This window comes from Onychostruthus taczanowskii, unplaced genomic scaffold, assembly GCF_017590055.1.
Source record: "Onychostruthus taczanowskii isolate IOZ18803 unplaced genomic scaffold, ASM1759005v1 scaffold50, whole genome shotgun sequence".
In the NCBI taxonomy this organism is placed as follows: Eukaryota; Metazoa; Chordata; class Aves; order Passeriformes; family Passeridae; genus Onychostruthus; species Onychostruthus taczanowskii.
The window spans coordinates 6280372-6292292 of NW_024502569.1; the positions used below are offsets into that span (position 1 = coordinate 6280372).

At 42.8% G+C, this 11921-nt stretch overlaps 1 protein-coding gene across 1 annotated transcript; it reads left to right on the forward strand.

Annotated features, from left to right (window-relative positions):
* Positions 1-453: 453 nt before the first annotated feature.
* Positions 454-11630, forward strand: LOC121341998 (gap junction beta-6 protein). Its single transcript, XM_041416049.1, has 3 exons — positions 454-463; positions 877-952; positions 9816-11630. Exon 3 carries the CDS (start codon positions 9838-9840, stop codon positions 10627-10629), a length of 792 nt encoding a protein of 263 aa, XP_041271983.1. The 5' UTR covers positions 454-463; positions 877-952; positions 9816-9837; the 3' UTR covers positions 10630-11630.
* Positions 11631-11921: the final 291 nt, after the last annotated feature.

Genomic DNA, 11921 nt, shown 5'->3' on the forward strand with positions numbered 1-11921 from the left:
CATGTATCTGCTGTTACCTTGATCTCCTTTCCCCTCAGGGTCTCCCCTGCAACCCCAGACCAGCCTTTTCGCGGCGGGAAGCCGCGGGGCGGACACAAGCCCTTCCCATCCCTTATTTCGGCTCTTTGCTCCTCACCTTGGAAGCCCCGCTGGGCGCAGCCCCCTCGGCGGGGCACAGCGGCGAGATGAGCTCCGGGCTCCGGGCTCCGGGCCCCGCCCCGGGTTCCCACCGCCGCCTCCGCGGGCGGCCGGAGGAGCGGGGCGCGGGCGGGGGCTGGCGAGGGGCGGGTTAAAAGCGGCGGCAGGTGAACGGGGAGGGACCTTAAAGCTCCGAGGCGGCCAGGCCGGGACCGCCCGCTCCGCAGCCACCGGCGGAGCCACGTTGATCGGCGTCAGCCCGGCCGTGGCGCCGGGAGCTCCCGGCGGGGTGACCGCCCCTCAGCAGCGGGCGCCGCTGAGGCAGGTGAGGGGTGCGGCGGCGGCGGCAGGAAGGGAAGGAAGAAAGGAAGCGGCAGGGAAGGAAGGAAGGAAGGAAGGGGTGCGGCAACGGGGTCCCCCCAGGTAGGTCCCACCGGGCAGCTGATGGCCGCACTTGTTGCGGGGCCGGGGCTGCGGCAGCGCCGCCGGGAGCTCTGGTGGCGCTGCCCGCCGGGCCGGGCGCGGAGCCGCCGTGCGTGCTGCCCACCCTGCCCCGGCAGGATTTACCCTGCTCGGCAGGATTTACCCTGCTCGGCATGGGCGCTCTCCGCTTCCCGTCCCCAGCTTGAGCGTCACGGGGAGTACTCGAAGCCCGCGAGCAGTTTTGGTTGGGAATGCTCGCGTCTCTGTTGGTTACGCGTTTAACTTACGGCGAAATCTTTATTCATTTCCCAGCAGCTCTCGGTAAGCGCGTTATGTGAAGTACGTACGACAGCTACGACACCAAGCAAAATCAAGGTTCCTGCAATTACAGGTAATTTGCGACACGCCTACAGATGTGAAGAGAGCTGCGGGAAGGTAAACAGCTTGCATCAGTAAAACTGACAGGTCCTGTGAGTGTCTGATCACACGCTGGAAACATTCCTTAGAATTACAGGGGGAGTAGGAAATGAGGTGTGAGTCAGAAATAAATGTATTTCTGAGTATCGGGGCTGCATGAGATCGCACAAAGAATGAGTACTTACAGCCTTACATAAAACATGAAGGACGTGCTGGAGTAAGGACAGGAGTGCTTGCTTAGTGCCTGGCACTAGCTAGGAGCTGGGCATGTTTTGGGCATGACTGGCTTCTCCGTCATCGGACTTTCCTAGATTGGGTGTTACTTTCACAGTCTCTCTTTTGTCTTAAGAATGTTCTTTTAAACCCAGGTTTTATAACTTTGATTAATTGATGTGTCCTGTATGAAATACTGAGGGTTTGGGTCCAGATTTGGTTTGGGATCACCACAGCGTGTGTGTGTACACTGAGTCAAAGGCAGAATAAAGTATATTTTCATCCTTACTTTTGTTAAAGGAGTTACATAATTTTTAACGTTTCTTGGCCTCCACTGCTTAGCCTGGAAACCCTGCTTGGCAGACACATTCTTTGAGGAGCTCCAGAGAAAAGACAGTAGGCAAAAGGATGTGCATGTGATTGGGTTAGATCTGCCATAGAGAGCAAGGCAATGGTGGGACAGGGCTCAGCCTGGAAGAAGGTGATGTCTCCGTGTGTCAGCTAGGCACTGCAATGTAAATTTCCAGGCGGGCTTTTCAGCACATTTCCAGAGCCATGAGGTTACATCTGTACTGCATGTGTCAGTGTTTCTAGGCGACTTCTGATGGTCCCCAGAACTGTCAGTCTCATAACTGGTAAGATTACGTATCTCAGAGCTTATGAATGGAAATGTAAAACCCCATGAATTAGCATACTTCTCTGGAGAAATTGATTCTCTCCTGACAGGGCCAGTTCTCTCAATTTGCTGAAGCTATGCCTCTGACAGTGTTGCTGTTTTGCATCCCTTGGTGCACAACCCAGGTAGATTATTTGGGCAGCCTCATTTATTTTGTGCAAAAAAAGTAATTGTGCATTGAAAAATGTATAGCAGGCTATCTTAGTAGCTGGAAAAATAGCAGCACTTTGAGTTACATGAGCAAGTTCATAATGGTCACTGCATAACCTCCGTGGGTACTTGTGAGTAAAGGAGATGCTTTTACAAGTTGATTATTGTGAACACTTCCAGTTAAATCAGTGGTCCCAGACACTGTGTGAAATAGGAGCATGGGTTGAAGCTGTTTTTTCTTTTGATGTTTTCCTTTGTTCTGTTCCTTGCTGATTTTAATTGCTACTTAATGATGACTGGTGAAGTATCTGGAAGGAAAATTGTGGCTCTTACCTGGCTAAATACCAGTTTGTGTAAGGAAAAGCTTGAAGTGATGATATATGAGGTGAGATAACGTGCTGTCAAAACAACAGGAATGTAGAAAAAGAGAAGCATGTCTCCTGTTAGTTAATAAAAGAATGTCGAAACTAATTCTATTCCTTATCGTATACCTGCATTTCTTCCTGTAATAGAGTTTTAAAAAGGAAAGAGTTACTTTGGTCTTTACTCTTGATGAATGAAATAACAAATGCATGTTCAAGGAAAGCTACAGTGCAGTGTAAAATGTTAGTGTTTATAAGCTTAATTAATGTTTCCAAAAGGGTTTGAGTTGTGTGTGAAAGAAGACAAGAGGCTTGTTAGTTTTAGAAGAAAGGAGAGGCTTGCAGAGAAAATGTAGACACCTGCCTAGGTGTAGGGGGATAGAAATAGGAATTAGGTAACAGGCTTAAAAAAAAAAAAAAAAACGGAAAAGTCACATTAAAAAGTCATAACTAAAGTTATTTTGGTGACCTGAAGCAGGATGCAGTATCTCTAAAACTTTCTGTGAGATATATGGGAAATAGGACACTTGTATCAGCAGAGACCTAGTCCTCGGGAATTCAGCTTTCTTCTAAAGTAAGAACTGTAAGCACACTTTGAAGTAAAGGTTTGCAGCGGAAAATGGCTGAGACAGGCTAAACTCCAATAGGACTTGTGCTGTCTTGTTATGCCTTCAAGTGTGACCTCTGATTTCCTGTTTTGTACGAATGGAATGAATTTTGTGTAGAGATGTTCTGGAGGATAGGAATCTCCAGTTACACTTGCAGGCTGCTGAAATAGGTATGAGTGTTTTCAAGCATCCTTGGAAAATTACTTAAAACTTATGTGAGGACATGACTATGGGACAGTCATAAGGGTGTCATTGCGGGCAGAAACTGAACCCTTAAATGCTCTTAAGTAGCATAATTTTTAATAACAATTAACTACATACAAATTGGATCCTAATCTGTTGGATTTCTCTGGATTTCATGCTGGATTTAATTAGAGCAAAGAATGCCTCCTGTTTTCCTAAACTTGAGTAGAAGGAAAGAACAATGCTTGCAGTGTTCAGACCTGCAACTGTCAGAGGTTTCCTGTTCCTGATTAGTCTTTGCCTGTTCTTGTGTCAAATCAGATATACTGAATCCCTCTGTCGTGGCTCTTCTCTCCAGTTTCCACTCTGATCTGGAGATAGGTGTTCTGAACAAAGTTTAAGAGCTACTAGAGAGAATTGCACAGGCTTTTGTGATTGTTAGACTGCTCCTTTAATCTTTTTCAGCTTTTTAGGAAAGAAGTAGGATTGTTGGTCTTCCAGCTGCATACTCCTTGAAGTTTTTAATATACTGCTGTAAATTTAAAATAGCTGGAAGCTACCTGTTAAAGGATTTTAGTTGCCAAGGTCTAAGTTTAAAGCTTTGTCTTCTTGCATTTTGAACTCTGCATTAAAGCTATAGCAATGTAGGGAGCTGCATTCTTTTTCAGGTGTCAGAAATATGCTGGATGATTGAATTCAAGCTTGGTGCTTCCAGCTTTGAACTGTTACTTATCTGTCTCAGTCCATTGAGCCTGTGAAGCTTGTAATTGCAGTGGAGCATTTCAGGACAACAGTCCTGTGAAATGGTGAGGTTTTTGTTATCTCTAGTTTAATGTCTGAGAAACTGAGGCATGGGGCAGACTGACAAGTTAGGTAGGAAGTCTGAGCAAGTTAGCAAGTGATTGCTGTAGCCTGTGTACCACTTTTCTTGGTGAAATGAAAGGATGCTGTCTTTTGGAAGATGTTAATCTGTATTTATTAGAAGCTTTGTTTCTCATAGTACAGCACCAAAACTAGCTCAGCAATAGGAATAACAATCTACACACTGGTAATTAAGTGCTTGCTGTAAACTAGATGCCAGGTTGGCAGGGTGGAGGCATGCTGATGCAAAACTGCTGAAACCCAGACTAGTGTGCTCTTCAAATCTGAGTAATGACACAGCATTAAGCAGCTCTGGGACACCTTGGTGCTGGTTATCACCTCCCCCTATGAGCCCCTGCTCCAGTGCAGCTGTTGAGATCAACACCTGAAGGGAAAGTTGTCTCAGCAGCACATTTGAATGCATGTTGGACCTCAACGTGCAGCAGTATGTCTTGTGTGAAGTTGGGTCATAAAATAATTTTGGTAATGATTTTACATCTGTTAGTTTAGATGTTCTGAAGCTTTTCTGTGGCAACAGTTCTGCATTAAACTGCTGTTCTTGGGCATGTGAGTTGCCTTTGTCCCCAGCTGGGGGGTGAGCAGGGACACTTGAGACCAGTGCTTTTTGGCTTAAAGATTATCTTGGTTAACACATTCCCACGTGGGATAAAGTAACTTTTTTCTTGGCAGCCTGCTGATCATTTTATCAGTATCCAGAGGTATTGCTGAAAGTGGTGGAAAGTCACCCCGAACTGGTAACTCCTGGTACACTGTACACTAAAATTCTGATGGAAGTGGAGTCATTGTAAATACCCTCTAAATTTCTGTGTAAATCCAGTGCAGTAAATAAATTGGTAACCAAACTGAAGGTGAGAAGGGTATAGTCACAGTCTGAATTTGTGCATAAATTAGGGGGTCTGTGGACCTTTTCTTGAATGGGACTCCTAGATGTTCCTGTAGCATAAGCAAGTACTGTAATACTTGCTTGTGACCTTTTTTTTTTGCTTGATAATATCCTATAGCACAATCACCATATACGTATGTGATAGAGGCATATCATCTGTTGCTTTTACACCTTCACTGTATTCCAGCTGTGGATTTAGCCACTGAGTAATGAATTTCCAGAATAACAGTCTTTAACAAAGGGAAAGGGTGTCTGTTAACAAGCCAGCTGTACTCATAAACAGGGGAGCTCAGTGATGATTGTCCTCAGTGTTGTGAATTGCAGGGATTTTCACTGGGTGTATGCACCGTGCTGTGATTGCAGTTTAATGTAGGCTTACAGGAACTAACTTTAAAGTACAAGGCAGTCTAGCCATGGCAGCACAGAGCTCAAAATACTGCCCATAAGATGTAGAACTACAGAAGGAGTTAAGCTGTAGTTCTTGCTGCTGTCTAGCTTACTAGTGGGGAAAAAAACCCCACAAACCAACAACAACAACAAAACCAAAACCCAAATGAAACACCTGCTTATGTGGCTATGTTGTGTGATGGTACAGAACTGTTTCCCTTGTAACTTAACTTTTCAATCAAGCATGGTGATCTCTTGTGATTGTTTTTAACTGTTAACTGTAACAACTATACCCCACTGAACTGCAAAAGCTTCTCTAATTGTTGAAATGAAACAGAAGGTGCTGCTAGTAGTAGAGCAGATATCTATGTGGAGACTTGGAAAAGCTTATTTTCATGCCCAGTTGCAATTTTTGTGAAGGAGCATTTAACATTTAATGCACTCCCCTGTTAGAAATTATTCTAAATGCTTAGTTACTCAACCTCGCTACTTTCAGCTGTCTTCTGTTCTTCCCAGTTTCTTCCTTTATAACCAATCCTTAGCCTCATTTCTGCTTTATATTTTCCCCCAAAATTCACCTAAGCTTTCATGTCTTTAACGTGTTCTTGTAGAGTTCTGTACCAGCAAACTAGGTAAGTCCGTGGCTGTCTACATACTCTTATTTCTGTAAGCATTTGGCGGGATTTGCTCACATAGAAATAGTATCTAAAATACTATTTTTAGATACTATAAAAATAGGACTAAAAACCCATTAAAGGGATGTAATGTTCCTGCTTTTTTCTCCTGTGGTCAGCAAGACAGTTAATATTTTACTTGCTAATGAAAATGAAAGCAGGTATTTGAAAGAAAGAACCTATGATCATGGTTCTAGCTTTTGAGTGAGTAAAGAGTAAATGAGCCATCACATCAGTACAGGTAGCCCTGATGGGGTGTTTAGTTGGAGTGATCTGCACTGGTGGCTTTAGTAGTGTGAAGGGCCATACTTGGCTAACTTAAATTCTGCTTGGATCACTGTGTCTGTTTGTTGGAGAGGGGAGGACACTTTGGCAGTGTCTGAATTGTCTTTACTGGGTCCTCTAAGTTACATTGAGGGGAACTGTTTAAAGCCAGCTAGTAGGAAACGTTGTGGCCAAAATATTTGGATGGCATTCAGGCTGCCTGGATATGGCACTACAATCTTTCAGGGAGAAGATGGTGAGACTTCACTGGTGCCTGATCATGCCTGTAGCACTTTGGAGTAGTCCAGAAGTCATATGACTCTACCAATGTCAAAACAAGCCTGAGAGGCTGTGAGCAAGGGGCAAAGGTTGGTGACTTGCTCAGCAAGCAGTGGGAAGAACAGTGGATGGTGGCAGGAGGAGCTGAAGAGATAGCTGGAAGATTTGGTAAGGTGTGTGGGAAGGGTGAAGGGAGGAGTGTTTGGGCGGATTGGAAAGACAAAGGCTTTTTTGGAAGAGAGAGGAGATGTCACCAGGAGACTCTGGACAAAAGGCTGCCTCTTCAAAGTGTGATGGCTTTTTTCTTTCTTGATCCTGCTACAGACATGTCTTTGCTAGAATTGAAGCACAGATTTTTGGCTTAACAAGCACAGTATACTCTCAGAGAATATGGAGCAAGTTAGATGAAGAGGAGTGTTGCCAATCCCTCTTTCCTGCTGACTGTTCATTCTTACGTTCTCATGCTTTGCAATTTGCAGCCTGGGGTTTTTGTTGGTGGTGGTTGTTTTGTTTAATTTTTGGGGGTTGGTTGGTTTTTTGATTTTGTTTGTTTGTTTTCATTTTGGTTGGGTGTTTGTTTTTTAATGTAGATGTCCTTTTCAGATGATCTGTGGGTCTGTACTGTTAAGCAGATTGATGAAATGGTTCATGTTTAAAAAAACAAAACCAACCAAAACATACTAGTCCTGGAAAGAACTTATGGACAAGTTGCCTGCTCTATAATGCACCTCCACAAAGTCACAGGACATGAGCTGCAGTGTGACCTTAGCAGAAAAAAGAACTAGGGGAGCTTCTTGAGCTAACTACACGCTGGGGAAGTTGTATTTTGAATCTCCTTCTGCACAGGAAGGAGGAAACAAATCCATGTGAAGTTATAACAAAATGGCAGCATTACTGGTGTGCAGCGAGATGTGAAGCTAAGAAATGGGGCTTATGAGGAGCAGATATGTAGGTTTGACTTCACAGCCTTTTCACTCTAAGAAGATGGAATGACTGAGAAGAAAGTAAGGACCCTGGTGGAGTTACAGGATAGGTGGATAATGTGTGTAATAACACCGTTTGCTTGGTGCCAGTCTTCTAGAGGATTTATTTTCAAATATTCATAAGTATTTCTAGTTATAGTACTTAGTTGTAGTGTCATTTTATAAGTACTGTAATTGCCATATGTGTGTAATAATAACAGAACACTTAAAAAGTTGTAACTGTCTGTCTGTTTAACAATGCAGTAATTGCAAAGGAAAACTCTGAAAGAATTTTCGTCAATCAGATGACAGAAAAGTGGTGGAAATGGTTAAAAATCCAGCTGATATGTTTAGTAAGGATCTCTGGTATTAAGGATTTTTCCTGTATCCTCAGTGTCCTCATAGGGTTGTTAACCCTAGAGACTCTGTAACTGTATGCTAATGAAAAAAAGAATCTTCTTGGAAAGAGTAACCTAGTAGGGATAGCAAGGTAAATCTGTTTCTGTGTGGTTTCAGTCACATACAAAGGAAATAGCCCATATAGATTGTGCATCCTGAAGGAGGCTCAGGAAAAGTTCTCTCCAGTCTGGAGGAGATCTTGGATCTCCCCCTTGGTTTTCACCTCCTGGAGTATAACCCCACACAGTCAACCAGCAGGATCTGAGGGAAATGCAGTTTATGGAACTAGTGAAGGGAGATTTACATTTAAATCCCAGTAACTCAAGGAAAATATACCATTGTGTTGTGTAACAATTCAGTGTCCTCATTTTCTCTGGGCTGTTGTGTACTTTGATACTCAGTCAAAGCATGTGGCCTACTGATTATATGTATCTCACTGTAAACCAGGAAGGTTTTTGACATTACTCAGGATGGGAGTGTGACGTGAAAGACAACTACAAAATAGTGTCATCATTTTCTTCCTCATGCAGTGTGATCCAGCTCAGAGTCAGGAAAATCTTGTGATTGATATGATGACCTTTTTGCCAGTAGCTGCTCTTTAAAGCAACTTTGAAAAGATGATTTTGCTTATTGGTGTCTTGTGCTGTAAATGCCAAAGAAATATGTGCTCTGAGATAGAAACAAATTAACCAAGTTGTGAAATAAAAACCTTCATGAGCAATTTCAGAATCAAGAGATCTGTGAGCACTCTTAGAGGGTCCTGGCTGATAGGCAAGAGGTGCTAGTTTCTTGAAGACACAGTAGTTTGCAAACTAATTTTCTGTAAATCCATCTGGAGGGATGTAGGAAGATGGGCTGAAATGGCTCTGAATGCTCTCTGTGAAAAGCTGTTTGTGGAAGCTGCAAAAACTCAGACAATTGTGGTGTTCCTGAGGAGACCAAAAGGTGAAATCCTTAATTCATTACAGTCATAGTACTTTGAAACTCACCTGCTGGAAACTATATTCTTCTGTTGAAAGTGTCTCTGAGCTACTGCTGGCCTGTCTGGACTCTTCAAATGTTGACTATAGCAATCTCCCAGCCTCTGAAATATCTCCCCTAACCTAGGACTAATGCAGGCTGTGTTATGAGAGGAAGAAAACTGCAACCTGACATGCATTCACAAAGGAGGAGTCCTTATCCTGTTACCCTAGGCCCTTTTTGTAGTTAATAGAAAGAAAAGTAATTTTGGTATGAATCTTAAGCATTGATTTTAAATGTCCAACTCGAGATGGATAATGACTAGGATTTTACCTTCATTGTTTCAAACTAGTGTGAAGTTTGCTTTGACTAAGGATGCAGTCACACTTTAACTGGTGAATGCAGATTATCCGGACCTTCTCGTGGAAGGTGCAGAGCATCAGCAGTAGTTACTCAAGGTCTGTCTTTATTGCGTGAATGTACTCAAATCATTATTTACACCCTAAAGATAAGGATAAACCAGTTGGCTTTGATTTATATAGGAATTCTCTCTATCTAACCTGTTATTTTTTAACATACCAGCCAAAAATACGGTAGATGTTATCTTCTATCATTTTGTTACTGTTATCAAGCTACTAGAAGTTGTATCTTTTCATTTAAGGCTGTGTTCATTTTCCCATCTGTCTTTCTTACTTAATGTGGCATTGGCAAATACACCTAGGAGTCAAATGAATGCGGTGCCGTGTGTATAATCCAGTATGAAATACTACCTGCTGATACGTGATTAGGTTATCATGTGTGACTAGTTGTAGGTAAGCCCAATGCGTCAACAAACGTTACCACAGCCAGTGGATGTGCTACAATTATGATATTGCCTTTATTTTAAACCACATACTTGCTGGTATTTGTTTCCTGTCTTGGTTAATCTTAGTTTTGTTTCTTTGTCTTGTCTTAGGTCAGAGGATTGAAACAAGACAATGGATTGGGGAGCTCTGCATACCATTTTGGGAGGTGTAAATAAGCACTCCACCAGTATCGGGAAGATATGGCTCACAGTCCTCTTCATCTTCCGTATCATGATCCTGGTTGTGGCTGCAGAGAGAGTCTGGGGAGATGAACAAGATGACTTTGTCTGCAACACGCTTCAGCCTGGCTGCAGGAATGTTTGCTATGATCACTTTTTCCCCATCTCTCACATCAGACTCTGGGCCCTGCAGCTGATCTTTGTCTCCACACCTGCGCTGCTGGTGGCCATGCACGTGGCTTACAGGAGGCATGAGAAGAAAAGGCAGTTCAGAAAAGGAGACCAGAAATGTGAATTCAAGGACATAGAAGAAATTAGGAAACAGAGGTTTCGTATTGAAGGCTCCTTGTGGTGGACATACACCAGCAGCATCTTTTTCAGACTGATCTTTGAGGCCGTCTTCATGTACGCGTTTTATTTCATGTACGATGGGTTCCGAATGCCTCGCTTAATGAAGTGTAATGCCTGGCCCTGCCCCAACACTGTAGACTGCTTTGTTTCCCGACCTACTGAAAAGACGGTGTTCACTATTTTCATGATTGCTGTGTCCAGCATTTGCATTCTTTTAAATGTGGCTGAATTATGTTACTTACTGACAAAGTTTTTCCTCAGAAGGTCTAAAAAAGCTGGAAATTCGAAAGAGCAACCCAACCATGAGAATAAGGAAGAAACCAAACAAAATGAAATGAATGAGTTAATATCTGATAGCTGCCAGAACACAGTTATAGGGTTTTCAAGTAGCTAAGGCGGTGTCAATGCTGATGTTCACTCTTTTTGGAGTGAATGTTTAATTTAAAGGCTGCAAATGAAATTTGTTGTATGAAACAAAGTTGGGTGAGGTTTTGATGCATAGTGTCAGATGTCGAGTAGGTACACGTCTGGGAAAAGTCAGGGCAGCCTAAACATGTGAAAATTGTGTGAGGATTAAATAGGAAGATACACTTTCCTGTGAGTACCCTTACAAGCTGACTATGACAAGTGGGAAGCCCACTGCTACCTTCATGCTGACACAGCTCCTGAAAACTAAATGCAACAGCAATAAGAACAAAACTCTTCCCAAGCTAGGTATTCTAGTATTACAAGATGTTTTGTAATAGTGATAGTTTTTACTTGTGAACTGATGATTAAAATATTTTTCTAAAATCTAAGATTCCATGTTACTTAAGGTGTTATAGTACACAACTGACTGTGTTTTATTTCTTAACCAGGCACATGCAGATGAACCCTATAATACCATATTCATAGGGAGGAGATGGCAATAGGCTACATACATCTTCACAGCTTTGCAAGTGCTGCTTGAGTCTGGGCAGGTAGCTGGAGATGCTTGCATACACACTGCTGGCTGTAGGGGAATTGTATGAGAGCCCACCAGTGTGGATAATTGAGATACCTAGATTCTGAGTGCAAACTCATGCCTAAAAACAGCAGAAAAATATAGTTACAGCCTATGTAGACTTGTTTAAACAGCTGGCAGACCTGGTAATCTTACCGATCTCTCAATTGCATACTGTCAATTTTATAGCAACTTACATAAGTTTATGTAGATGTTTATTTCTCTAATGTATTAGCTGTATTTGTTTCTTTATACTGTATCACATCATGGAACTTTTGGGGTTTTGATTTGTTTGCTTTTTTTGTAGTAGACTGATGGTGCTGTTATGAGACTAGAGTCTGTCTGGTTTCAAGGACATGGAAAAGTATTCCTGGAAATGGAGCAAGTCTTCTGAATAAAAGGCGAACACTTTAACCTTTCTTAGTGAAGTGAGAGTCTATATGTGAATGCTAGGCAAGATTTTAAGTAGGAACTTATAAAAAGCTTTTTCAAGTTGAGACTACATCCAAAGTGCGCATAACCCCTAGGCACCCCTCATTCCCATCCAGGGCACAGATGCCCTAATTCTGTTGTCCATACTCTAATGGAGATAGACAGGAAACTGTGAGTGTGTGGCAGTATGTGGCTGTGGGAGGGGTGTGCTTGTGAAAGCAGGGGAACCTGAAAGTGAGAGGTGGGTGCAATGCAAAGCAGCTATGTTGTCA